This window comes from Prionailurus bengalensis, chromosome C2 (genome assembly GCF_016509475.1).
Source record: "Prionailurus bengalensis isolate Pbe53 chromosome C2, Fcat_Pben_1.1_paternal_pri, whole genome shotgun sequence".
NCBI classification, from domain to species: domain Eukaryota; kingdom Metazoa; phylum Chordata; class Mammalia; order Carnivora; family Felidae; genus Prionailurus; species Prionailurus bengalensis.
Window position 1 is genome coordinate 149287634 of NC_057350.1, and position 27925 is coordinate 149315558.

Below are 27925 nucleotides of genomic sequence, written 5' to 3' on the forward strand. Positions count from 1 at the left end.
AGATCATGACCTGAGCTGAAGTTGGACGTTTAACCGATTGAGCCACCCAGGAGCCCTTATTAGCCTTCATTATTTTTATTAGAGAGAAAGCAAAACTGAAGGCATGGCCCAAAGGACAGATCATTTTGAGGGAATAATTAGATGGGGAAAATCTACCTACAGTGTATGGCTAAAACTAAACAGTTCGGGGCAATGGAGAGAAGGGGCATCTAAGTTAAGAGTGGGAGCTTTGAAGAAGAGGTACCAAATAAAAATGATTTCTCTTTTAAAGTTTCAGATAGAACAATTTCTAGATGCCTAGTCCTGGCATTTGGGGGATTAGGAAAGTCCTTCATCATATACACCTTCCATAGTGGTGAACTTCTGCTGAAGTTAAGGCAGAGTAAAAGGGTACTCCCAAATTCAGTGGCATACAACACTAAGCACATATTGATGGCTGTGGGTCTGCAGGTCAGTGTAAATTGGTTCCAGATTGTGTATCTGCTCCATGGGGCTTATTCTGTGGTCCCGGCTGAAGGCTAGACCATGCTCTTCTCCTGGTGGAGGTCAGAAGCTTCCAGAGGCCACATTCCATTGGCCAAAACAAGCCATATGGCCAAGTCTGACATCCATGGGATTGGGAAGTACTATTTTCCCATGGAGGTGGGGAGGGAAAGAGATGGGGGAAATATATACTGAACAACAGCCTTACCTTCTACACCTTGCATCTAAGACTTCATAGTTTTGATCATGTCTCTTGTCAAACCTTTGTTTCTTCAGACCGAGGAATTAAAATCTCTTCTCTCTTGATAAAGAAGTCACTCCCTTCCTGCTTTGCTCTCCCCTCTGATTCTCCTCACCTTGTTGGAAGCGGCCCAGTTTGTTGGTCTTCTTGATTGTATGTACATATTAAACTTTTGGACTTTAGAGTAAAGTTGGAAATAGATTCCAGTATTCTTTTCTGCGATCAAGATAAATAAACTAAGTGAAAGGAAACTAACATTTTTGGAGTCAGCTACATGCCAGGCACCAAGCTGTATATTCTGCATACCATGTTAGGTATTCTGCATTTGTTCTCTCCCCTTCAATTCTCAGAATCAAATGCCTCTAGGGACTAGGCAGGCAAATTAATGAAGCAAGTAGGGTATAATTTTCTCATTTCATATGTAACTATATTCACAGAAGTACAGTTTATTTTATTCTCAAAAAGAACCTCTGTTGAAATTTAAGCCCTATTTTTTAGTTAATTTTTAGCAGGCATTTTTGCCCGACACCCAGCTCTTCCTATAGGCCACTTCAGAATAGCACATTAAATTGCCTTCTTTCGACATGGCCACACTTTGAACATTAAACATTTAGAAATGTTCTCTCCTCTTCCACAAAGAACACTGCTCGCTTGTAATTTCACATAACCCTCATGATCTGTATTTAATTTCCCCACTTTTGTTATTTTTGTTAGGAATATGCATACACAGATATTTCACTTTCCTCTTGATTATAAGAAAATGACCACAACAATGATGTCAAGTGGCAACTTACATTCAGCTGTATTGTTGGGGCTTATTAAAGGAAATGTCTTCTAGAGGAAATGGTGAGGACATTGGGGACAATGAGTGCAAGATGGGGAGGCATCACCCAGCTCTAGACAATTATTGCTATTTAGGAATTCAAGCCCAGCATTGCCAGATCGTCTTTTTATTTTTTTTAACATTCATTTTTGAGAGAGAGAGAGCATGAAAAGGGGAGGGGCAGAAAGAGAGAGGGAGACACAGAATCCAAAGTAGGCTCCAGGCTCCAGCTGTCAGCACAGAGCCCGATGCAGGGCTCCAACCCACGAACCATGAGATCATGACCTGGGCTGAAGTCAGATGCTTAATCAACTGGGCCACCCAGTTGACCCTCTTCTCATTCTTAAGACGAGTCAGGAATACAGATTTTGTGTATGTGTAAAATTTCCCAAATTTAAAAATAATGTGACCAATTCCCCATACAAAAAGCACACCATACAGAATCACATGCAGGTGGCCAGAATTTTCCTCCATCTGGTGACTCAAGGAACCAGGATCCCTTTATCTTATGATGCTGCCAACTCAGTATATGGTTTCCAAGGCCCCACTGCAGGGGAAGGAAGAGATAAAGGTGCACACCAGCTCTTAGGTGCCTTGGCCAGGAAGTAACATACAGCATTTCATTTCACAGGCCATTGATGAGGTGGGGTTGCTTGATTCCAAAGAAGGCAGGGGAATGAAAAGGAGAAGTCGGATATTTGATGACTACTAACTGCTCCTATCGTAGCAATTAGTTTAAAACAAACAAGCAGACAAACCAGCCAGATTTCTGGGCAGATCAAACAAAATATAAGCAGGGTCAAGATTCAATCTAGGAGCCGACATACTAGAGTCATTTTACACCTAGAAACAACTAGGGCTCAAAGAGGTAGAGGGTCTTGTCCAAGCTGTATGGCTAATGAATAGCAGAACTCATATTATTTTCCACACCATTCTACTACTGGGTATTTTTTTTTATTGATTTTCTAGTATAGATGGGTATCCATGCTTCCTAAATATCCCTTAAAATTAGCCTATGTCTGATATTAAGTAAAATTTCACAATTAACGAGAACTTTATGAACTCTAATTAATATTTGATTTATAGACTTTGGTGTAGTCCAGTGTCTCAAACCTGAGTGAGCATGAGAATCAGTTCAGACGCAGATCACAGAGCCCTTCCTCAGAGTTTCTGATTCAGTGGGTAGGAGTGAGGGATAGATAAGAATTTACATTTCTAACTAGTTTTCATGTGATGTAGTCCTGCCCGTTTGGGGGAAGCACTTTAAGAACCACTGGACTAGAATTGGGTTCTAAGTTCTAGAATCAGCCCAGACAGCAAATTAATCATCTTGAGAGGATCACTTGGCTACTGAGTTTCCACTGTGTCATCAGTACTATAAGCATTTTGGATCAGTTCTGCCATTTTATGAGTCCATGGTTAGGAAATATCTTAAAAACAAACAAACCAACAAACAGTGAAATGTCTGGGGTTGGTTGAGGGAGTGCATATTGATTAGGAAGGAGCAAGAGGAAGATCCTGGGAATGTTCTAGTTCTTGATCTAGATGGTAGTTATGTGTGTGTACCTAGGTAAAAATTCATTAAGCTGTAAATTTAAGTTTAATGTACATTATACATACATATGCATGTTAACCTCATCAAAAAGATCAAGAATATTCTTGCCAAAAATAAAAAATTTAAAATATTTTTATACTGATTCTGATTTCTTTTATGAATTATTATTATTTTTTAATTAACTTATTTAAATTCAAGTTAACATACAGTGTAGTATTGGTTTCAGGAGTAGAACCCAGTGATTCATCACTTACATACAACACCCAGTGCTCATCCCAACAGTGCCCTCCTTATTGCCCATCTCCCACCTAGCCCATCCCCCACCCCCCCCACCCCCGCCTCCAGCAACCCTCAGTTTGTTCTCTGTATATAAGAGTCTCTTATGGTTTGCCTCCCTCTCTGTTTTTATCTCATTTTTCCTTCCCTTCCCCTGTGTTCATCCGTTTTGTTTCTTAAATTCCACATATGAGTGAAATCATATGATATTTGTCTTTCTCTAACTAACTTATTTCGCTTAGCATAATACATTCTAGTTCCATCCACGTTGTTGTAAATAGCAAGCTTTCATTCTTTTTGATTGATGAGTAATATTCCAGTGTGTGTATGCGTGTGTGTATGCGTGTGTGTGTGTGTGTGTGTGTGTGTGTGTGTGTGTGTATACACCACATTTTCTTTATCCATTCATCAGTTGATGGACATTTGGGCTCTTTCCATAATTTGGCTATTGTTGACAGCAGTGCTATAAACATTGGGGATGCAATTGCTATCAAAATAACCTCAGTATTTTTCACAGGGCTAGAACAAATAATTCTAAAATTTGTACGGAGCCAGAAAAGACCCAGATAGCCAAAGCAATCTTGAAAAAGAAAACCAAAGCAGGAGGCATCACAATCCCAGAATTCAAGCTCTACTACAAAGCTGTAATCATCAAGACAGTATGGTACTGGCACAAAAACAGACATTCACATCAATGGAACAGAATAGAGAACCCAGAATTGGACTCACAAATGTATGGCCAACTAATCTTTGACAAAGCAGGAAAGAATATTCAATGAAAAAAGACTGTCTTTTCAGCACATAGTGCTGGGAAAACTGGACAGCGACATGCAAAAGAATAAAACTGGACCACTTTCTTACACCATACAGAAAAATAAACTCAAATAGATAAAAGACTTAAATTTAAGACAGGAAACCATCAAAGTCATATAGGAGAAAACAGGCATCAACCTCTTTGACATTGGCTGCAACAGCTTCTTACTAGACATGTCTCTGGAGGCAAGGGAAACAGAGGCAAAAATGAACTATTGGGACCTCATCAAGATAAAAAGCTTCTGCCCAGCAAAGGAAACAACAAAACTAAAAGGCAACTGACAAAATGGGAGAAGGTATTTGCAAATGACATATTGGATAAAGGGTTAGTATCCAAAATCTATAATTCTGTTTTTTCTTTTTAGTGTGATACAGCTAATATTTCTTTATATATTGCCTTGCATAAATAATATCCACCAACATAGTAAAAATGATGGAAAATAAAATTTTAACATCCACACATTTTGCAGGTTGGGGATATTAAAATTGCTGCCAGCGTGAACCTGACTCCTCATTCTGTTTACCTTCAGGGACAAAGGTAATAAGGAATCTGGGAGTATGGCAGAGGCTGAGGTCGAGATGGGCAAGCATGTTCTTCTATGTTTCTTAAGTTCAGCCTGGCCATCAGGGAACCTTTGGTCCCCAAGTGACCTGGGTGAATCCAAGTGGTCAACTTTGAGCATGAAAGTGTAAAGGATTTTGCCTGTTCCCAACTGAGGGAGAGAAAGATCAGAAGTACATTTCACTTGCATCTACTTGAATAAATGAATTTGACCAAAAAACAAAGCACAAAAAAGAACAAAAATATTAAATAATGTAGCCAACTGTGCCCGATGATCTAGACAGGGAGCAGATGCCCTGGAATGAGAGAGAAGTGACTGATCTCCCAGTCAGTCTTGGTCCTTGTCTCTGAGTGCTGGAGCAAATGTGTGCACCTCTTCCCAACTCTGTGTTCAGTGACAATCATGTTGGTGGCCTGAAATTGGCTGTGCATCTGCACCATGGATATAAGCAAGTGCTACAAATGGGGATGCTCTGTTTCAGACAGTTGGTTGACCAGTTCGTCACTGCCCAACCTGCCTCCTGTAGTGGGGACACCTGGACACACTGAAGGTGCTTCTGGCATCTAAAGGTATGGATTTTTTTTTTTTTTTTTTTTATCTAATGTGAAGTCTTATGATAAGTCTGCTTCCTCCTCTGGTGCTCAGTTGAAGAAACAGCTGGATGTTTCTATACTGCAAGAGAAGTTGGCAGTTTCAGGATTACATAGGAAACTGTTTATTTATTTTTATTTTTTTTAATGTTTATTTTTGAGAGAGTGAGAGACTGAGACCTAGCGCGAGCAGGGGAGGGGCAGAGAAAGAGAGAGAATCCGAACAGGCTCCAGGCTCCGAGCTGTCAGCACAAATGCTGGGCTCGAACTCGTGAACTGTGAGATCATGACTTGAGCCAACGTTGGACACTTAACCAACTGAGCCACCCAGGCACCCCTAGGAAACTGGTTTTGTGTCTACAGCTCTGTAGAGTAATATTTATGTCTAAAGCTATGTGGTGATTGATTTTAGACATTTTTCAAATATAAATTCAAGGTAGTTCAAATGTGCTGACTTAAGACCATAGCTGCTGTGGCTTCTAAGTGGACTAATTCCCTTACTAATACATGTGTCCCAGAACAGCCAGTGATTCATTTTGGTGTTAAACGGTACAAGTCTGGGCCAGATTTAGCTAGCAACCAGAGTTGCATCTTGATATACTAAACCAAGGATACTTCTTTATTTCGGTCAGAACATTGCTGTGGTAACATGATCTCCTCAGAATTTACTGAGAATCATGGGGATATTTCTGGAGGAGAATTCACTTTCCTGGAGGTAAGGAGTTTGGGGATATAGTCTAAGACCTGTATCTAACCCTAAGATCTTAGATAAATTATTTCATTTCTCTGGATCTTCATCTGAGGGACGAGTTGTATAATAGCAGGTAATCTCATGCTCCTTCCAGCTCCTTTCTTCCGGAAGGAAAAACTAAGCCAGCTTGCAGCCAGTGTATATAGGATACAGTGTATATAAATATGCAAAGTCTATATGGCGTGATTAAAGAGGACACTATCTGCCACTTGCCCAGTATATCCCCTCTACATATCCTCTGGCCCCATTAAGTGAATCCCTGCATAGGATTAGGGGAGTGTGGCACTGTGGCAAGGAGCCTGATGAAATAACTGCTACTTCCTAGCTGTGTGTCTTGGGCACATTACTTAACCTCTCTGAATCTTAGTTTCCTTTTATATAAATGGGTGGATCAAATACCTTCTTACAAAGCTATTGAAGATTAAATAAGACTGAGTATGTGAAAAGGCTTTGTAAGGTATAAAGCATAAAACAAATATCACTGTAGTTTGGAATTTAAGATATCAAAATTGGGTGGCTTAGTCAGTTGAGCGTCTGACTCTCCATTTCGGCTCAGGTCATGATCCCAGGGTCATGGGATCAAGCCACATGCCATGCTCCACAGTGAGCGCGGAGACTGCTTAATATTCTCTCTCTTTCCTCTTTCTCCCTCTGCCCCTCTCCCCCACTCACTCTCTCTCTCTCTTTTAAAAAAAGATTAGAACAATAGTTCTGTGTAGAACATTGACATATACACAAAAACCAGTTAACTCTTCATAACCTAGAAAACAGTTTATATATACATTGATTCTTAGAGGTTATTGAATAGTGGATTTTTTCCGTCTGGAATTATTTAGGCCTGTTCTTTCTCTTTTTTCTCACCAAAAGTACATAGTAATGTTAGAAGAAAATGAAAGGCAAGAGAGAGGGATGCTGTCTGGAGAGGGATCTGCTGGCCACCCAGTGGTCCTCCTCAACCGTCACCCTTACTCCCCTGTGCCAACACACAGTCACCAGATCGTTTCTCAGGGACAAAGTCACATTATCAGAGTTCAGAGAGACTGGTGTAGAAAGCGGAATCTCCTTTTATTAATTTACAAGAAGAGATTTAACCGTTGAGGGGCTGAATGTTTGCTTTTTTTTTTTTTCCGGTTTTTGGTCAGTAAGTTCTAGACACTTAAACGAGAACAGCAACCTATAACACAAAATCCCAAAGTACAGTGGCTTAACCCAGACAGAGTTTCTCTTTTCCGTAGAAGTCTGTACATATTCAACTCCAGGCTGATATAGTAATTTCAGTGTATCATCTGGATATAAGCTTTTACCTTTTTATTCTGCCATCCTCAGCCTGTGACTTCCATGCTCCAGGCCACTTCATGTTCCAAGATGACCGATGAAGGCCAGTCATGATGTTCATGTGTCAGCAGCAGTTAGGAGGAAAGAAGAAAGAATGATACGCCACCTGTTTTGGGGGCTTTTCATTAGGCCCATCAGCATTTCCACTTACATGTCATTGAAAATCTGGTCTCATAGCCTCCTCCAGCTGCAAGGGCAGTTGGAAACTGTGGTCTTTTGGGAAGGCACACTGCTTCCCCAAATAAAATTGGGGTTCTGTTATTTTTTTTTTTTTTTTTTTTTTTTTTTTTTTTTTTTTTTTTTAAATTTTTTTTTAACGTTTATTTATTTTTGGGACAGAGAGAGACAGAGCACGAACGGGGGAGGGGCAGAGAGAGAGGGAGACACAGAATCGGAAACAGGCTCCAGGCTCTGAGCCACCAGCCCAGAGCCTGACGTGGGGCTCGAACTCCCGGACCGCGAGATCGTGACCTGGCTGAAGTCGGACGCTTAACCGACTGCGCCACCCAGGCGCCCCGGGGTTCTGTTATTAAAGATGCAAGGAAAAGGATGTTGGGATAGGCATTTCCATTGCAGTAGCCAAATTATAATCATAAGGTGGCTGAATGAGCAGAGAGAGCTAGATTTATGATTTGTCGTTTAAGGTGCTAACACTTAAAAAAATTTTTTTTAAATGTTTGTTTATTTTGAGGGAGAGAGAGAGCGAGCAAGCCGGGAGGGGCAGAGAGAGAGACACACACAGAATCCGAACCAGGCTTCAGGCTGTGTGCTGACAGCTCAGAGTCTGATGCGGGGCTCAAACTCGAGAACTGCAAGACCATGACCTGAGTTGAAGTTGGGCACAACCAACTGAGCCACCCAGATGCCTCAATGTGCTAACATTTAAGGCTGGGCTTCTCAGATTTCACTGTGAACTTGGATCACCAGAGATCCTGCTAAAATGCGGTTTCTTATTGAAAATATCAGAGGTCAGGGTGGAAATTCTGCACTTCTAATAAGCTCCCAGATGATGCTGGTCTATAGACCACACTTGGAGTAGAAAAGCCCTAAAGCATCGCTCCTAAAATTATTGGCATTTTTCTCTAACAATTGGAGGACAACAGCTGATGCAACCAGCTTATCACACAGGGATCTGTGGGCTGGGGATGACTTTGGTGTCTGGATTTGGAGTGAGTAGGAACCGGCTAAAGCTGAATGTACAGTTTGCTTTAACTAAACCTACTACAGCCACTTTCCATTTAGAGCATCTGCCCTGCAAGCAGACAGACTGAAATTCCCTGTAGGAAAGAGCTGAGGAAGATGGAGGGGTGAGAGCTGTCGGGGGAAGGTGTCATAGTCTTGACTCACAACTCAGCTTATCATTTATTGCTTGCCTGAGAGGACAGACCATGGCTAGACCGAAGCAGGAATTTAATTTTGCACTGCCATGGGAAGTGTTTATGGAAGTTCCTTGGATAGGGTCAAGGCCATCAAAATGGATATCCACCTTTCACCACCCATTGGAGAGACCAAACCTACAACATCAAACATCTCTTGCTCTTCCTTTCTCCTACTTAGCCCAACAGGCTTCTCCGGATCACATAGGGTACTTCTTTCTGTTGTATGTGGGACCCCATATTTCCATCAACTGCCCATTATTACTAGTTAAGCCAATGTAACAGAAATTACTAGTTAAGCCAATGCTCCCAGAAAATGGGAGACACTAGGGATAGTCCTATATTTTAAACTCCTGGCAACATTTTGTGTGTGTGAAGAAAAGTCAGAATTATAAGAAAATTTACTCTTTATCTTAAATGTTTATTTTTAGTTATTTTTATTTTTAAAATTTACATCCAAATTAGTTAGCATATAGTGAAACAATGATTTCAGGAGTAGATTCCTTAGTGCCCCTTACCCATTTAGCCCATCCCCCCCCCCCACAATCCCTCCCGTAACCCTCTGTTCTCCATGTTTAAGAGTCTCTTATGTTTTGTCCCCCTCCCTAGTTTTATATTATTTTTGTTTCCCTTCCCTTATGTTCATCTGTTTTGTCTCTTAAAGTCCTCATATGAGTGAAGTCATATGATTTTTGTCTTTCTCTAACAAATTTTACTTAGCATGATAACCCTCTAGTTCCATCCATGTAGTTGCAAATGGCAAGATTTCATTCTTTTTGATTGTCGAGTCATACTCCATTGTATATATACACCACATCTTCTTTATCCATTCATCCGTCGATGGACATTTGGGCTGTTTCCATACTTTGGCTATTGTTTTTTTTTTTTCTTAATTTTTTTTTTCAACATTTATTTATTTTTGGGACAGAGAGAGACAGAGCATGAACGGGGGAGGGGCAGAGAGAGAGGGAGACACAGAATCGGAAACAGGCTCCAGGCTCTGAGCCATCAGCCCAGAGCCTGACGCGGGGCTCAAACTCACGGGCCGCGAGATCGTGACCTGGCTGAAGTCGGACGCTTAACCGACTGCGCCACCCAGGCGCCCCTCCATACTTTGGCTATTGTTGACAGTGCTGCTATAAACATTGGGGTGCATGTGTCCCTTCAAAACAGCACACCTGTATCCCTTGGATAAATACCTAGTAGTGCAATTGCAGGATCGTAGGGTAGTTCTCTTTTTAACTTTTTGAGGAACCTCCATACTGTTTTCCAGAGTGGCTGCACCAGTTTGCATTCCCACCAGCAATGCAAAAGAGATCCTCCTTCTCTGCATCCTCGCCAACATCTGTTGTTGCCTGAGTTGTTAATGTTAGCCATTCTGACAGGTGTGGTGGTATCTCATTGTGGTTTTGATTTGTATTTCCCTGATGATGAGTGATGTTGAGCATTTTTTCATGTGTCGGTTGGCCATCTGGATGTCTTTGAAGAAGTGTCCATTCATGTCTTTTGCCCATTTCTTCACTGGATTATTTGTTTTTTGTGTGTTGAGTTTTTGATAGGTTCTTTATAGATTTTGGATACTAGCCCTTTATCTGATATGTCATTTGCAAATATCTTCTCCTATTCTGTCGGTTGCCTTTTAGTTTTGCTGATTGTTTCCTTTGCTGTGCAGAAGCTTTTTATTTTGATGAGGTCCCAGTAGTTCATTTTTGCTTTTGTTTCCCTTGCCTCCAGAGACGTGTTGAGTAAGAAGTTGCCGAGGCCAAGATCAAAGAGGTTTTTGCCTGCTTTCTCCTCGAGGATTTTGATGGCTTCCTGTCTTACATTTAGGCCTTTCGTCCATCTTGAGTTTATTTTTGTATATGGTGTTAAGAAAGTGGTCCAGGTTCATTCTTCTATATGTCGCTGTCCAGTTTTCCGAGCACCACTTGCTGAAGAGACTGTCTTTATTCCATTGGCTATTCTTTCTTGCTTTGTCAAAGATCAGTTGGCCATACATTTGTGGGTCCATTTCTGGGTTCTCTATTTTGTTCCATTGATGTGAGTGTCTGTTTTTGTGCCAGTACCATACTGTCTTGATGATTACAGCTTTGTAGTACAGCTTGAAGTCCATAATTATTATTTTAATGATAGAAAGGGGGAGACTCATTTGGCATGTGGATTTTGCCCTTCTTGAACACTGATGTGCTGCCTGGAGATGCAATAGCCATTTTGCCGTCAAGAGTATGGAAGTCAAATGCCAAGGATGGAAGGGCAGAGAGATGCAAGAGATATGGGCTCTTAATGACATTGTGGATTTGTCATATTAGGCTTGAACTACCTGCCTTTGGACTTCCTGATATATGAGGAAGAAAGTTCCTTATTTGGGACTTCTCTTTGAGGTCCACTTTTGCTTTGCCATTTTTTTTACTCTTTCCCCCTCCACCTTCCAAATACTGTTATACTTCAAGATATGTCCTGATGCAAATGTATGATGAAGGCAGACATGACTGAGGAACGAGTAACCAATAGGCCAGAGAGGAAGAGCCATGGATTCTAACAGTGGTGATAAGTCTTAGGCTGACGTCACTTATAAGAGTGGCTCGATTAGTAAACTCCAGATGCTTTGGGCAAGCAACCTTTTCAAACTTTAATATACAAACCAATCACCAAGGGATCTGGTTAAAATGCAGTGTTTGATTCAGTAGGTTGTTGGGAGAAGTAAAATGCCAGGGGCCCCGAGTGACCCTGCATGTTCTTGCTGGCTATGCTAAGAATGCAAGGCCCTTGACTCCTTGTTACCTGGGCCATTTCTTAGGGTTGTTTTTGCTGTGAGTAACTTTGAGGGATGAGGTAAAATCCCTCTGCACCATCCCCACCCCCCCACCCCCCACCCAAAAGTAAAAAGCATGCTTGCTTACTGCTCACTCTGAAAGCAGTGAGCTCCCTAAGCTAAGTGTTCCTCAGCTGTGATGCAATTAGTGTCACAGTCAGTGTCCTGGGCCTCTTCCCTGTGGAACTTGAAGGGGCAGGTGGACCCAGTGCAAACCAGCAGCATTGGTTGCTCATGCTGCTTGCTCTACTATGAGTAATAAAATCCTTTGTCTCTAGCTTAGGAGTCTTGCGTCCTCTGTCAGTATCCATGAGAGTAACAGACTCATTTACTAGCTAGACAGTGGGGTAAAAGCTCCAGTCCTTCACAGAAGTTGATATGAGCTTCGGGTGGGACCTGAGATTCTGCGTGTCTATAAGCTATCATGTACTTCTGTTGCCACTAGTGTGCTGACCACACTTTGAATAGTAATAATCTTGAGATTTCAAGTCAGCAAGCTACTTTATAGTTCTGACTGAGCTTCCTCACCTACAAGGTAAGAGGAGCGTGAAGGTCTCTTCCCATTTTAACACAGTGACTCCAGGCCGCAATTACCAGCAGCAAGTAGGGCCTCCTCCCATCCATTCATTCCTTCAACCAATGTCTTTATTTACCCATCATTTGTAAAGTACCAGGGATAAGAAGGATGAGCAATTTCTGGATGTGCTCACAGATTTGGGCAATGAGCAGAAGTTACTCCAGAAATACATATATGGATGGTACCAAATAAGTCAGTTGCCTCTTTGAGCTGTCATTCTTAGGTTGAGTGTCCATATAATTTATTCCAGACCCGGGTACTTTTCAGAGTGAAAGGGGATGCTGTTAATAGTTACAATGGGGTGACAGACGTAAATCTGCTCAGTCCTGGGTCAACATATGCTCAGTGCCTTAGGAAGCTGTAGTTGTATCCAGACTTTCTTTTTCAATTCAAATGAACATTTATCAAGCCTATATTAAATAGGGCATGGTTAAGAAGTGTCCCTTCCCCATCTGTGTACAATCCCCTGCACCCTGCTATTTCTCCTTAGTTGAGTACATCCTATGTCCACTAGTTTTCTACACCTATGCAACCTATAATTACGCAGTCCTATAGTGTAATGGCAGACTTGTTCAGAAGTTCAGAATCTTTTTAGAAAGTGATGGATAGCAGAATGATGGTCACAGCTAACGGTGATGTGTTTCATTTTAAACAAGTTCTGAAAAGGACTTCCCGTGCAGGTGGTGCTCTGGTCTGGTGCTCCACAGTCATGATAAATAGCAGTGACATCTGGGGCATAATTGTCACTCAAAAAACTCATAGTATGAATTGAATTGGAATCAACTGTGGCTTCTGGCTTCTTCCACAAAGCTGATAGTGTTTGACTCCTTATCAGTAGACAACTCAAAAGCCTGTGTGTCCTCCAAATACCGTCAGTGGTTGACTCCAGGTCAGTGGTCAAGACTAGGGCAGCGGTCAATTCCAGATGTAGTGTGGGGAAACTCCCAGCTAGGAAGAACCAGGCAGAGAGGATCAGGGCCTTGTGGAGCATGGTGACAGCGGAGAGTGCAAGAGGCTCACCAAAGCGAGCAGGGAGGTATGCAGGCCCTTACTGTGATCCAGAATTTCTAATCCTCTCATCCCTCTTCACCCCTTCCCTTCCCTCCTTGCATAGATCCTCAAACATCCTGTTGCATTACCTTGAAAGTCCATCACAGAAGAGTGATTTGTTTTGCCCAGTTGGAGATAGCACCATGTCATTGCATAATCCGTCCCAACACTCAGAGCTCCTGAGCAGCTGCTCTGGAGGTGGATGGAAGTAACCTGCCATTTCAGTTTTTATAACCCATGCAGGAGTGAGAATGTTATTTTTAGGGTGCAGTAATTTAAAAGCTCTTGCTGGCCTCGGGAGAAATGTCTTCAGTGCTGTAGGGAAACGAAGTGGGTTCTGTCTTTTCTTTTGCAGTCAGTGTCCAGAATGAGTTCTTCTGCCTTTGTAGTAACAGGAAACAGTTCACTGCTTACTGGCACCTAGGGTTTTAACTGGTGCTAAACATAGCCAACTTAGAGACTTTCAAACTGTAGGAATTTAGGGCACCTTCCTGCTTTGTGGCCTATGCAGTAGATGGATATAATATCCTTAATTCCACCAAAAAAGAGGATGTCCTTTTTTTTCCAAATGGCCTGGAGCATTGTCAGGTACACAAAATGTGAGTTTTCCTTAGTTTGGATTCTCCCAAAAGCAGACCCCAAGGCAAGGATTTTGATGCAAGTAGTTTATTCAGGATCATAGTGAGGAAATGGATAAGGGAAGAGGGAAGGGTGGAGAGCCAATAAGGCAGATATTAAACAGCAGATTTCTGTTGTCAGCAATTAGGGCTTAATCCACCCAGGCCTCTCTGAGAGTGTGCTGGGTGGGATGTGCCTCCAAACTGTCCCACTGAGGGGGAGTTGGAATATTTATACACCAATTCTTATCCCTCAGTGTCTCAGGGTTGTTCCAGGGAATTAGCACTCTTACACTTCTGGCCTGTCCAAGAGTGGACCAATAACACCCACTTCCAAGGTCAGAGGATATCCTCCAACAGGGAGACATGGGCAGTCCTCCAGGGAGGCAAAGAACATAGGGGTGGGGTACTGACAGCCACTGCTACAAAAGTCAAAGTCAGATCCATAAATGAGCTGTGTGTTTCATATTTAAAATATGCAGCGTGGTCTTTTGAAAGACACATTTTTGCCTTGCAGAATCTGTTTGCCTTTAAGGAAAAGTAGCAGAAAATGTAGCTGTAGCTGTAGGCCGTGGCGCGTAAGCAAATTGGAATTGAAGCCTTCACCATTTGCAATTCCCAACCCCCTTCTATAACTGTACCCAGAATAAATGAGGTCACCCTCTCCCTGTAGAGTCAGCACAAGTCTGGGCAGAAGATGACGCCGTTGACACTCAGCTGAAAACTGAGACAGCAGCATTTGCAAGACACAGGAAAGAACAGGGTATCAGACTCCATTATCTGTATGTAGACGATGCAGGTAGCAATGTTAACTACCCGTGATGACCATGACAATTAAGTCCAGTGAGTTAAAGACGCCCAGCAGAGTGCCACTGCCCATATTAGAGCTCTTGCAGACAAATAAGAAGGCTCAAGTATGTTCTAATTCTTCTGAAAAGAGAAAACGCTTTTCTTTTCTTTTTGTTCATAAAAGTAATACATACTTCTGGTAATTGTAAAAAACTTAGAAAATACAGGAAAATGTAAAGAGATCAACTGTAAGTCCATGTTCCAATCTTTTACAAATATGTAAACAAAATAGATAAACCTATATAAATACAGTCTCTATCTTTTATAATATAATCATATATTGGAACCAGTGGGATCCTTCTACATATAGGATTTGGTGTCTGTTTTTCATATAGTGTATCATGTGCTGTGTGATTCTGTATGTCACTGACAGTTCTTCAAAATGTTTCTGTTACCTGAGTTGTATCCATCACCTGGATATGCCATAAACCATTTGGCCATTCTTCTATGACTTTGTGGTAAGCCCGTCCGTGCTGACCACGTGACCTCTGGGTATTTCATTGGAATGTACTCTCAGGTGTGGGATTACAGAGTTAAAAGGGAATGAGACCAGAAGTCTGGGGACAGGGTTAAGGGGAAGCCTCCTACCAGCAGTCCCTGGTGGAAATCTGTGACATATGAAGATGACTGTCTTTAGCTGCCAGCATACAGATCAGAGTCCCTGAACTTGCAGGAACCCTCAAGATAACCTCCTCCCATGCCCTCTTTGTTGTTTTTCAGATAAGGAAACTGAGTTGCAAAGATTTGCCCAATTTGGCCAGGCCATCAGGCTCCAGACTTGGGTTGTTTTTAGAAATTAAATTACATCATGACACAGAAAATGGAATGGCTAGACGGCTGGTTGCCCAGCCAGGAGGGAGGCTATGTTCTTCTGCTGCTTTGGAGCTTGAAAGAGCACCTCCTTCCCCATCAGCTGACTACACATAATAGGATAAAATATCTCTTCCTACATTTGGAAGAGCCACAGGTTTGGTGAAGTGCCTAGGAATAAAAATAAACTAGAAGGAACACAGTCCATTGAATCAGAGCAAGTCAATGAAACTCACACTAGGAAAGGCAAAGCACTTTCGAGAGGGCAGGTAGTTCTTTCCCTGTTTTTTGAATGGAGACTGGGGTTCCAGGTATAATGTATTTTGCAGACATTGTCAGAGTCCTGCTCATATTCCCTCAGCACGCACCATTCCCAGATATGTCAACCACTTCCTACTGCAAGCACCTGAGAAGTTTTGCCTGAGGGCTTTCACAGGCTAAAGGAGCCTTGCTCAGGCCCATCTGGACAGATGAGCCAGCAACCCTCAACCAATGACCAATGGGAGTCAGTGTTTAAATAACCCTGTTCCCCAGGTGCCTGGGTGGCTCAATCGGTGAAGCATCCAACTTCAGCTCAGGTAATGATCTCGCAGTTCGTGGGTTTGAGCCCCACATCAGGCTTTGTGCTGTCAGCTCGGAGCCTGGAGCCTGCTTCAGATTCTGTGTCTCCCTGTCTCTTGGCCCCTCGCCCACTCACATTCTGTCTCTCTCTCTCTCTCTCTCTCTCTCTCAAAAATAAATAAACATTAAAAAAAAATTAGGGGCGCCTGGGTGGCTCAGTCGGTTGAGTGTCCGACTTTGGCTCAGGTCATGATCTCGCAGTCTGTGAGTTCGAGCCCCGCGTCAGGCTCTGTGCTGACAGCTCAGAGCCTGGGGCCTGCTTCGGGTTCTGTGTCTCCCTCTGTCTCTGCCCATCTTCTGCTCATGCTCTGTCTCTCTCTGTCAAAAATAAATAAACATTAAAAAAATTAAATATCCCTGTTCCCTTGCCCCTGGAGAGGACATTTTTGTTCTATACCATCTCACCAGTGCGAGTGGGTCCCAAAAGCCCATGGCAATAACCTGCTCTTATCACACCCTGTACTGGTTTACTTCCCCTCCCTGCCTTACTTTCCTACTCCCCTCCTGGTTCTGGCATCACCCCCAACTCAAGTCCTTATATCAGTGTCCGTTTCTAGGGGAGCCCAACCTAAGACATAATAGGGCCCTTTCAGAATTAATTGTAGGAAATCCCAAAAAGGGAAACCTCAGTGGAGTAGATACAAACTGATACAGATGTTAGAATTATCAGACAAGGATGTTAAAACCATTATTATAACTTTTTGAAAATTATTATTTCAGAAAGATAGAGGAAAGATTGAACCTATTAAGGTGATACATGGAAGATACTTTAAAGCCCAGTGGACCTTCTAAAAATAGAAAGAAGCAGCCCCAGATACACATGGCTGATGGATGCAGTGGAGGAAGATCCCAGGCTGACAGGCACAAACCAAATTATTATAGTTAGGATTAGGTTCAGTACATAAAGCAGGGTGTGTGTGTGTGGAGGGGGGCATAAGTAATTAGCAGTACCTTAAACAAGAGAGAAGCTGATTCTTCTCTCATGTAAAAGAAATCTGTGGAGGTAGGCAGTGCATAGCTGAAAGGGCAGCTCCACTGTGTCATCAGAGATTCAGTCTCCTCTTCAGCCCTACTACCCTTTGTGCATAACTTTCATCCTCAAAGTCATCTCATAGTCCAAAGTGGCAGCTCCAGCTCCAGCCATTACTTCCACATTCTGGGCAACACAAAGAAGGAAGAATAGAAGAGCAAAAAGAGACCCTGCCTAGCAGGTTAATTCCATTTAAGTAGACTGGAAATCCTACAGAACTCTTCCACTTAGACCCTTTTTCATGTGGCAGCCCCTGGCTCCAAGGTTTAGAAATATACTGTCTTAGCTGGATGCATTGCTAAAATCAGAGTTGTGTTACTAAGTAGGGAGGAAAGAATGGCTGTTGGGTCAGGTGGCCAGCAATCTCTGGCTTACCAAGGCTTATAAGCTGTTTGGTGTGAGGGCTAGAATGAGAAGGATAGAAAACGTGTTAGTTGAATTTATGTTTTCAGAATAACTGAGCCAATTAAATCTTCACTTAGCATCTACCTCACACATGTAGAACACAGGCAATCCAGACAAAAAAAAAAAAAAAAATTAAAAGCTCTGTATCAGCCATCATGGCTGCATAACAAACCACTACAGATTTTAGTGGCTGAAAATTAAAAAAAAATAATTATTTCTCACAATTTTATGGGTTGGCCAGGCTCTTGCCTAGAGTCATGTATGCAGCTGTAGTCATTTGGCAGCTCTGTTAGGTCTGGAGAGTCTGAGGTGGCCAGGGCCTTAGTTATGGCTGTCATCTGAGTGCCTCTCCACATGGTGTCTCATCATTCAGTTATCCAGCTCAGGCCTTCTCACATTATGGTGGGAACATTCTAAGACCAGGAAGGTGGAAGCTGCAAGGCCTCTTGAGACCAAGGCTCCAGAACTTGCATAATGTTACTTCTGTTGCATCCCATTAGCCAAAGCAAGTCACAGGCCAGACCAGATTTAAGAGATGAGAAATAGACTTCAACTTTTGATGAGGATGCTGCAAAGCCGTTGTTAAAGGGGCAGGGACAGAGGGAGATGTGATTCATTGGGAACCATACTGTTAACAATCTACCACAGACTCTCTAAAGAAAGTTTACTACCTAGAGGGCTCTAGGAATGAAGCCTTCCCCATTCTGGGATCTTTGGATCTTATAACCTCAAACCTTCTCCCTTATTGTTCATTCTAAAGCAAAGTCTGCTAAGAAATAAAGCCCTGGCCACTTAAACAGAACTCTCAGCTGAGGAAGAGGTCAAAAGAAAGAGACAAAAACATACACTAGCAGAGGAAATCGGTATCAACTATCTTAAAAAATCCAGCCCTTATTCTTAGGTATGTACAGTTAACAAATGACTATAAAAAATATTTTAAAAATTTGAATAATGGAAAAGAAAGACGAAGTCAAAAGAACAATAATCCCAGAGGAAATGGAGATAAATCAGAGAACAGAAAGAAGCATGATCAAATAAACAAACAAAAAACCTTAAATGACTTCAAAGAGATTTGAGAAGCTATTACATTTATAAAACAAGAACCTGTGGGGGGGGGGGGGGGGGGAAGGGGGGGCATGGGAACAGTTAGGAGCACAAGAAAAATCTTTGGAAGCATAATGGCAGTTATAAAAAAATCAATAGAGAACTTAGGGGAAAAAAGGAAATCACCTAGGAAATGGAACAAAATCAAAGAAATGGAAAATAGGAGAGATAATAAACATAGAAAACTACTCTATGAGGTTTAACCTCTAAATAATAGGAGGTCAGTGAAGAGAGAATTTGGAAACCACTGGAAGGAATTTGTTAAAGAAATATGGACAACGTTTTCTACAAAGATATAAGTCCTTGGTTTGAAAGAGACTTCTGAGTTCTTGCTATAGCGTGTTTTAAAAAGAAGCAAGTCTAGAGGTACTAAAGTGAAACTTAGAACATCATGGAGGTTAAGAAATAGCAGGTCATCAATAAAGGAACAAGATTAAGTCATCAAACTTATTATCTGACACGAAAGGGCTTAGAAATTTCACCCCTCATGTATCCTTTCTGCAGAAAGAAGATGTGATATATATGACACAGTGGAATCCCCCAGGCATGCTGTAAAAAGAAACTAGCATATCAACTGCTCAACCAACCTAAACACAATCAGTTCACATTAGATCAAAAACTCAGTGGGCTTTCACAAGAATGTTTTTAGGAAGCATGGAAAAATTTCAAACAATAGAAAAAAGGAATAAGAAGGTCAATAATAATAGTCATGTAGTGAAGAAAACATATGTTTCTTCTTTCAATAGCAAAAAAAGAACCAATTAGAAACACTAGAAAATAAATATACTAGTGAAGCAAAGGAAAACGTGGTATAATTTTGAGGCATCGATAATATAAGTGTAGCAGACTTAGTGACTTGCATTAATGGCCCAGTTAAGGGCTGTCCTGTATCCATACTTTCGGTAGCCTCCCTACCAACACCCCAGCTCTGGGTCATAGGACTTGATTTAGCTAAGAGCACAGTAGCAAATGATCCAAGAAGGAAATGTGAAAAGGTACTTTCATGTTTCAGCTCTCTCTCTTGAAGCCCTGCCACCACCATGAGTACAAACACGGGTTCACCTGTTAGAAGGATATGAGAAACACTAACTAAGTCATCAAAGCCAAGGCAATTCTAGACCAATCTGTCCTAGCCTAATCCAGCAGCCAAACACAACCATGGGAGTGAGTCCATGAGACATCATCCAAGCCCAGTCAGATGGGCAGAACCACTCAGCTGATCTATAGTCTCATAAGAAATAATAGATCATTTTTTGGGGCGCCTGGGTGGCGCAGTCGGTTAAGCGTCCGACTTCAGCCAGGTCACGATCTCGCGGTCCGTGAGTTTGAGCCCCGCGTCAGGCTCTGGGCTGATGGCTCGGAGCCTGGAGCCTGTTTCCGATTCTGTGTCTCCCTCTCTCTCTGCCCCTCCCCCGTTCATGCTCTCTGTCTGTCCCAAAAATAAATAAAAAAACGTTGAGAAAAAAAAATTAAAAAAAAAAAAAGAAATAATAGATCATTTTTGTTTTTAAAGGATTAAGTTTAAGGGTGATTTATTATGCAGCAGTAGCTAACTGATACAGAAATAAAAGAGAATTGATTTGACTTAGATGCTAAGAATATTCTTTTTCAAATTATAAAGAGGGCATGGAATTGGCCCTGTTATCAAGGACATGTCTTTCTGTCCATCCCACTTGACTCAACCAGGAATGATATGTACATCATCACAATAATGTAAACTTTGTTTCTTGGATTTCAACATTTAGGAATAACTTAAAACCCAGAAGACTTCATTATGGTCACAGACAGAACGTAACTCTTATTGCTCTAAGGAATGTAAAGGACAGCTGAAAACAAGTGGGATGAGAGAGAGGCACTGAAGAAGAAGGGAGAGTAAGCACAGTAGCCCTAATATGTTCATTTTACTTGGTAGAAGCAAGAGCCATTGGCAGAAGCTGATGGAACAGAAACCAGAGATTTAAGTATATTATTTAAAGTTGCAAAGGAGGGGCGCCTGGGTGGCGCAGTCGGTTAAGCGTCCGACTTCAGCCAGGTCACGATCTCGCGGTCCGGGAGTTCGAGCCCCGCGTCGGGCTCTGGGCTGATGGCTCAGAGCCTGGAGCCTGTTTCCGATTCTGTGTCTCCCTCTCTCTCTGCCCCTCCCCCGTTCATGCTCTGTCTCTCTCTGTCCCAAAAATAAATAAACGTTGAAAAAAAAAAATTAAAGTTGCAAAGGAAACCAGTGATGAGGAAGAGGTAGAAAAGCTGAACTAAATGAACACTACCTGTTTCTGTTCTTCTAGCATAAGAAGTTGAATTTTTTTAATTGAAATATAAACTACAGTGGTGTGTATCAGTGCACTAATCTTAAGTGAACAGTTGGTGAATTTTTATATGTGTGTTGCAGTCATTACCCAGATTGAGATAGAGAACATTGCCAGCACCCCCAGGAAGTTCCCTCATGCTTCTTTCCAAACTACTCCCCAGAAATAGCCTCTCTTCTGATTTCTGTCACCATTCATCTGTTTTTCCTATCCTTGAACCTCAAATACATGAAAACATAGAGTATGTACTCCTGTGTTTGTCCTCTATTCAATATGAGATTCATTTATGTTGCTACATGCATCAGTTTATTCTTTTTATTGCAGTGTGGTATTCCATTGTATGATTATACCAGAGTATATCCTGTTTAGTTTCTAGTTTGGCCATTGTGAAAAAGTTGCTGTGAAAATTCTTCTATTTGTCTTTTGGTGTGGATCTCATTCCTTGTTTTTCTTTTTTGAAGTATACTTCAAATAGTGTTATATTAGTTTCAGGTGTACAATATAATAATTCAATAATTCTATACATTACTCAATACTCATCACAAGTAAATTTACTCTTAATCCCCTTGACCTATTTATTTTATTATTTTTTAATGCTTATTTTATTTTTGAGAGAGAGAGAGAGAGAGGGAATGAGCAGGAGAGGGGCAGAGAGAGAGAGGGAGACAGAGGATCCAAAGTGGGCTCCATGCTGACAGCAAAGAGCCCGATTTGGGGCTTGAACTCATGAACTGGAAGATCATGACCTGAGCCAAAGTCGGACGCTTAACCGACTGAGCCACGCAGGCCCCCCCCCCTTCACCTATTTAAGCAATCCCCTCCACCCTACCTTCCCCTCTGGCAACCATCAGTTTTTTCTCTGTAGTTAATAGTGGTTTCTTTTGGTCTCTTTTTTCTGTTTGTTTGTTTTGTTTCTTAAGTTCCACATATGAGTGAAATCATCTGGCATTTGTCTTTTTCTGACTGATTTATTGCACTTAGCATTATACTCTCTAGCTCCATCCGTGTCATTGCAAATGGCAAGGTTTCATTCCTTTTTTATGGCTGAGTACTATTCCACTACTATTAATGGAACACACACACACACACACACACACACACACACACACACACCACATCTTCTTTATCCATTCATCACTGGATGGACACTTAGGCTCTTTTCATAGTTTGGCTATTGTAGATAATGCAGCTGTAAACATAGGGGTGCATGTACCTATCGAATTAGTATTTTTGTTTTCTTTGGGTAAATACCCAGGAGTGGAATTACTGGATCATATGTTAATTCTATTTTTAATTTTTTGAGGAAATGCCATACTGTTTTCCACAGTGGCTGCCCCAGTTTGCATTCTCTCCAGTATTGCATGAGGATTCTTTTTCTCATCTTTACCAGCACTTGTTATTTCTTGTCTTTTTGATTCTAACCAATAGCTCTCATTCTTTTTATTACTTTTTTTAAAGTAAGCTCTATGCCCAACGTGGGGCTTGAACTCATGACTGCAAGATCAGGAGGGGCTTGAACTCATGACTGCAAGATCAGGAGTTGCATGTGCCGCTGACTGAGCCAGCCAGGCGCCCGCAGTGACTTTCATTCTTAACTCAGGTCTTTTTTACTTGCTGTTCCTCTACATGTACTGTTTTGCCTCGTGACCTTTGCAAGGCTGGTTCTTTCACCATTCAAGACTCAGCTGTCAGATAAAGGTGAAGGGGGATAGGCGAGGGGCTGGAACACTTGGGAGCTGGCTGGGCATCTCTCTCTTCTTACAGTTTCAGGGTCTCTCCATGTGGTTTTGTTTTGTGGGCTAGTTTGAGCTTCCTCACAGCATGTCACTTTCAGGGTAGCTGGATTCTTTCTATGGCAGCTGAAAGTTTCAAGAGTATTCCAGCAAACTGAGGAAACTTTATCACTTTTTATGACCTAGACTTGGAAATCACACAGCACTGCTTTTACTATTTTCTACTGATTACAAGTAAGTCACTAATCCAGCCAAATTTGAAGGTAAGGAAACTATATACTACTTCTTGATAAGTGAGTGTTAAGTCTAGATGAGCATGTGGGATGGAAAACATTGTTGTGGCCAGTTTTTAGAAAATATACTCAACCATTCTGCCTTATGTGGTTTTGTCCATAGTACTTTTTATTACTGGATATTATTTCTTTGCTTTTGATCAGCCATCTCCCTTTACTAGAATATGTGCCGTAAAAGGACAGGAACCCTCTCTTTATTATTCTCTTCCCTGTCACTGGTACTTGAATGGTGCCAGCACATAATACTTGTTGAATGAAATAGTAAGACTTTTGCAGCAGGGAACCAATGGATGCCTCAGGTTAATAAACCAAGTAACAGAAGTATAGGCACATTATTTAAGGATGTGGACCTAACCACTCAAAGTACTAAAAATAGAAATAGTTAAAGGGGTTGCCTTTGGGGTACAAGATAGGGAGAGGAAATGGGGGATGGATGGTTAGTGCTTTTCTGAGGCACTTGTTGGGGAGATTTTTTAAACCCATGTACTTTTTTTTAATCTCTGACATGAAAATTTTGAAAAAAATAAGAACTATCATTGTAGAGAATATTGAAGAACTGGAAGAGAGCAAAAAACTAACTCATCAAGGCTTTTTTTGTGGTATCATCACCCAGACAAAGCTGCTGTGAACATTTTGGTCTACTACCTTCTTGTTGCAAATAGACAGTTCTGAATCTTGCCTTTTTATTTTCCTTGCATTAACTATTGTGAGAATTGCTCTGGGCAGAAATGCTGCCTGGCAAAGGTATGTGACCTAAAGATTCTGTTACCTCTTGTTTCCCTTACTTAGAGGTCTGCATAATTATACCCTTTGTCTTTTTTTCCTCTCCAGTCCAGACAACTGCATTTTACCTGCTCTTTTCCTGCCCATTTTTCTGTGTTGTTCAAGGACTTCATGAGTTCATCTCTGTCTCTGTCTCCTCAACCACAGGACAGAGTTGTGTCTTGATTAGCTATTGCTACATAACAAGCTAATCAAAAATTTAGTGACTTAAAATAACCATTTTTATCATTTTGCACAATTCTGCTGGTCAGGAATTTGGACAAGGCAAAGCCCTGTCATCTCTGCTGCACATGACGTCTGCCGAGGCGTAATGTCCATCATGTCTGATGCCTCAGCTGGGATCCCCGGCAAGGCAGGTGGGCGTTGATGGGAATGGTTTAATTGTGATCGTATGCCTGGGGCTTCAGCCTAACTCGGCCGCTGGGGGCCTGGCTTCTCCATGTGGTCTCAGAGCTTTTCCCTCCCCACATGGTCTCGCCAGGGGCGTAGCCATCCTTCTTGCAAGGCAGCTCCGGGCTCCCAGGAACTTGGGCCTAAAACTCTACCTGCATTCTGTTGCCTAAAGCAAGCCACAGGCCCAGTCCACATTCCTCCATGGGTCCAGATGCCTCCACCAGGAGGCATGGGTCACAGGGGGGGCACCAATGTAACAGATTATTACTGAGTCAGATGGAATTCAAATCCTGGCTCCTTGACTTGCTAAGTGTATTTCCTTGGCCTGATTTCTTCTTTCTTTCTTTCTTTCTTTCTTTCTTTCTTTCTTTCTTTCTTTCTTTCTTTATTTCTTTTTAAAAAAAATTTTTTTAAGGTTTATTTATTTTTGAGAGAGAGAGAGAGAACAAAAGGCAGAGGGGCAGAGAGAGAAGGAGACACAGAATCTGAAGTAGGCTCCAGGCTCTGAGCTGTCAGCACAGACCCCGACATGGGGCTCGAACTCACAGAGTGCAAGATCATGACCTGAGCTGAAGTCAGAGGCTTAACTGACTAAGCCACCCAGGTGCCCCCTCTTTCTTTCTTTTTTTTTTTTTTATTTTGGAGTGGAAAACATTTATTAAATGTAAACATTAAGTGTAAAGGCAAATGAGCATTACTCTTTAATATTATAAATTATAAAATAAACCAAGTCCAGTTGCTTCAAGTTGACATAGAAGACAAGTTTCCCCTCCTCCCCTCTCCTAGGACTCATCACATTAATATACATACAGAAATAAAACCAACATCATCATTATGCATTTTTTTCTATTTTACCACTATACTTCTTTTAGCATTAGCCCCTCTCTTGGATTTTGAAATATAGAGGCATTGTAACAAATATCAAATGATGTACACACAAACACACTCACACACGATAGTAGGTATGAAAGCATTTCCATGGTTAAAGGGCTCTTGATATTTACCACTCAATAATTTCTAAGGCTACCTTTAGAAAAGCTTTTAGGTTAACTATTGTAAACCCAAACATTGCAGGCCTGTACAATGCATCTTAAGAATCCAGGAAACAGATCAATATTTGATCTATAGGCAGTTGAATCTATAAGCAGGTCTTCCAAAGGTGCTTAATATGAGCAAGCACAATTCTCAAAATTAACCACATAACATTTTGTTTATTATATACTTATTTTTTTGAAGTATAGTTAAAACACATTAGTATAGTAGTTTCAGGTATCCAGTATAGTGGTTTGAGAACTCTATATGTTATACTATGCTCACACAAGTGTAGCTACCATACCACACTATACCACAATACAGAATATTACACAATATAGAATATACCACAGTATAGAATATTACAATATTCTATACAATATACACTATACAATATACTATACAATACACAATATACACAATACTTTCAATATACTATATTCCCTATTTCATCCTCTTGACTTAATCTTTAAAAACATTGTTTTTAATGTTTATTTGTTTTGAGAAAGAGAGACAGAGTGCGAGCAGGGGAGGAACAGAGAGAGAGGGAGACACAGAATCTGAAGCAGGCTCCAGGCTCTAAGCTGTCAGCACAGAGCCTGACACAGGGTTCTAACTCATGAACCGTGAGATCATGACCTGAGCCGAAGTCGGACACTCAACCAACGGAGCCACCCAGGCACCCCTTGACTTGTTCATTTTATAACTGGAAGCCTGTACCTCCCATTCCCCTCACCCCTTTTTGCCCATCTTCCCACCTGTCTCCGCTCTGGCAACCACCAGTTTGTTTTCTCTATTTATGGGTCTGTTTCTGCTTTGTTTGTTCATTTGCTTTGTCTTTCAGATTTTATATATAAGTGAAATCATATGGTATTTGTCTTTCTCTGACTTATTTCACTTAGGTCCATCCATGTTGTCACAAATGGCAAGATTTCATTCTTTTTAATATTCCTGTGTGTGTGTGTGTGTGTGTGTGTGTGTGTGTGTACCACTTCTCCTTTACCCATTCATTCATCTGTGGGTGGACACTTGGGCTGCTTCCATGTCTTGGCGATTGTAAATAATGCCTCAGTAAACATAGGGGTGTATACATCTTTTTGAATTAGTGCTTTTGTTTTCTTTGGGTAAAAGACTCAGTAATGGAATTAGTGGATCATACGGTATTTCTGTTTTTTAATTTTTTGAGGACCCTCCATACTGTCTTCCACAGTGACTGCACCAAATTATATTCCTACCACAGTGCATGAGGATTTCTTTCTCTCCATTCCTTACCAACCCTTGTTATTTCTTGTCTTTTCGATCCTAGCTTCTCTGACAAGTGTAAGGTGATACCTCATGTGGTTTTGATTTGTATTTCTTTGATGATGAGTGATATTGAGCGGCTTTTCATGTGTCTGTTGGCGTTTGTTAATGCCAGTTTATTTTGTCTTTGTATCCCTTGCCTGAGGAGACATATCTAGAAAAATATTGCTATGGTCCTTGGCCTAATTTCTTAACCTCTTAGAGCCATCATATCTTTCCGCATCTATAAAAGAATTAGCATACAATTCCACCCAGGCAGAATCACTTTGTGCACCGAATAACATAATTAAGTATTGTGCTAGATGCAGTCACTGCATGGTGTTTCATAGGAGGACTTGAGCGGTAGAAAGATGTGCAGACTGGTCGTGGGGTCGTTTTTGGCACCAAGGCTGCAGCACTCATGACGAACGTCACTCACATTGCTTGTGACCACTGGGTACCTATACTTGTGCCAATGGGATTTGTCCTTGGATGTTATCTAGACAGAAAGAATGAAGAAAAGCTAACTGCCTTCTGGAATAAGAGTTTGTTGTTTAAGAGGGAATTGAGACCCAGTGAAGAAGTCACCTGGAAGTAAAGGCTATGACTGAATTATAGAATGTTCACATTTTAAAAATTAGGAGAGAGGGGTGTCTGGGTGGCTCAGTCGGTTAAGTATCTGACTTTGGCTCAGGTCACGATCTCACGGTTCGTGCGTTTGAGCCCCGTGTCGGGCTCTGTGCTGACAGCTCGGAGCCTGAAGCCTGCTTTGGATTCTGTGTCTCCCTCTCTCTCTCTGCCCTTCCCTCGCTTGTGCTCTCTCTCTCTTCCAAGAATAAAGAGTAAAATTAAACATTAAAAAAAAATAAAATAAAAATTAGGAGAGAAATAAAAACCCATTCATTATTTTTGAAAACAGGATGTGCAAACTGCAAACCTGATGGACCCATGAGAAAATGAGCTCCTGGTAATCTGAAGACACCTTGGGGAGGGCTTTAGTTCTCCAAGAATCCAGAAGTTGGAGCCAATGTTATTTAAATCTCAAAATAAAATAAAATAAAATAAAATAAAATAAAATAAAATAAAATAGATCTCAGTGAAAAAATAGATATTATTGTATAGTTCTGAGAGTGAAGAGTTTCTTCTCTCTCTTCCATCTTGAGTTACTTTTCATTTACTGGCCTCTTCACTCTATTTCATATTTACTCTGTCTCTTTTACTAATTTCCTCTGCCTAGTAATCCCTTCTTCTCTCAAAGGGCATGGTCATCCACTCTCCCCTATACAAGACAAGAGCCTTTAAGCCTAGTTCCCATAACTGGTTACCACCATGCAGAACTCATACTCCACAGGAGGTCACTTTAACTGTGAGTCCCCCGCTACAAGTACTGTTTGAGGTTCCCTTGAACTGAGGAGATTTGTGAGCA

The 27925-nt window shown here is 41.4% G+C and overlaps 1 protein-coding gene across 1 annotated transcript; it reads left to right on the top strand.

Moving 5' to 3' along the window:
* The first annotated feature begins 14683 nt into the window (after positions 1-14683).
* On the top strand, positions 14684-27146 carry LOC122491047 (NADH dehydrogenase [ubiquinone] 1 beta subcomplex subunit 1-like). Its single transcript, XM_043593320.1, has 2 exons — positions 14684-14776; positions 26867-27146. The coding sequence occupies exons 1-2, from the start codon at positions 14684-14686 to the stop codon at positions 27095-27097; spliced, it is 324 nt and encodes a 107-aa protein (XP_043449255.1). The 3' UTR covers positions 27098-27146.
* The last annotated feature ends 779 nt before the right edge of the window (positions 27147-27925 follow it).

Coding starts and splice junctions, on each gene's coding strand:
- LOC122491047 (XM_043593320.1), top strand. CDS start 14,684: ATGACCATGACAATTAAGTCCAGTGAGTTAAAGACGCCCAGCAGAGTG. Junction 14,777..26,866: donor AGACAAATAAGAAGGCTCAA/GTATGTTCTAAT, acceptor CTTGAGCGGTAG/AAAGATGTGCAGACTGGTCG.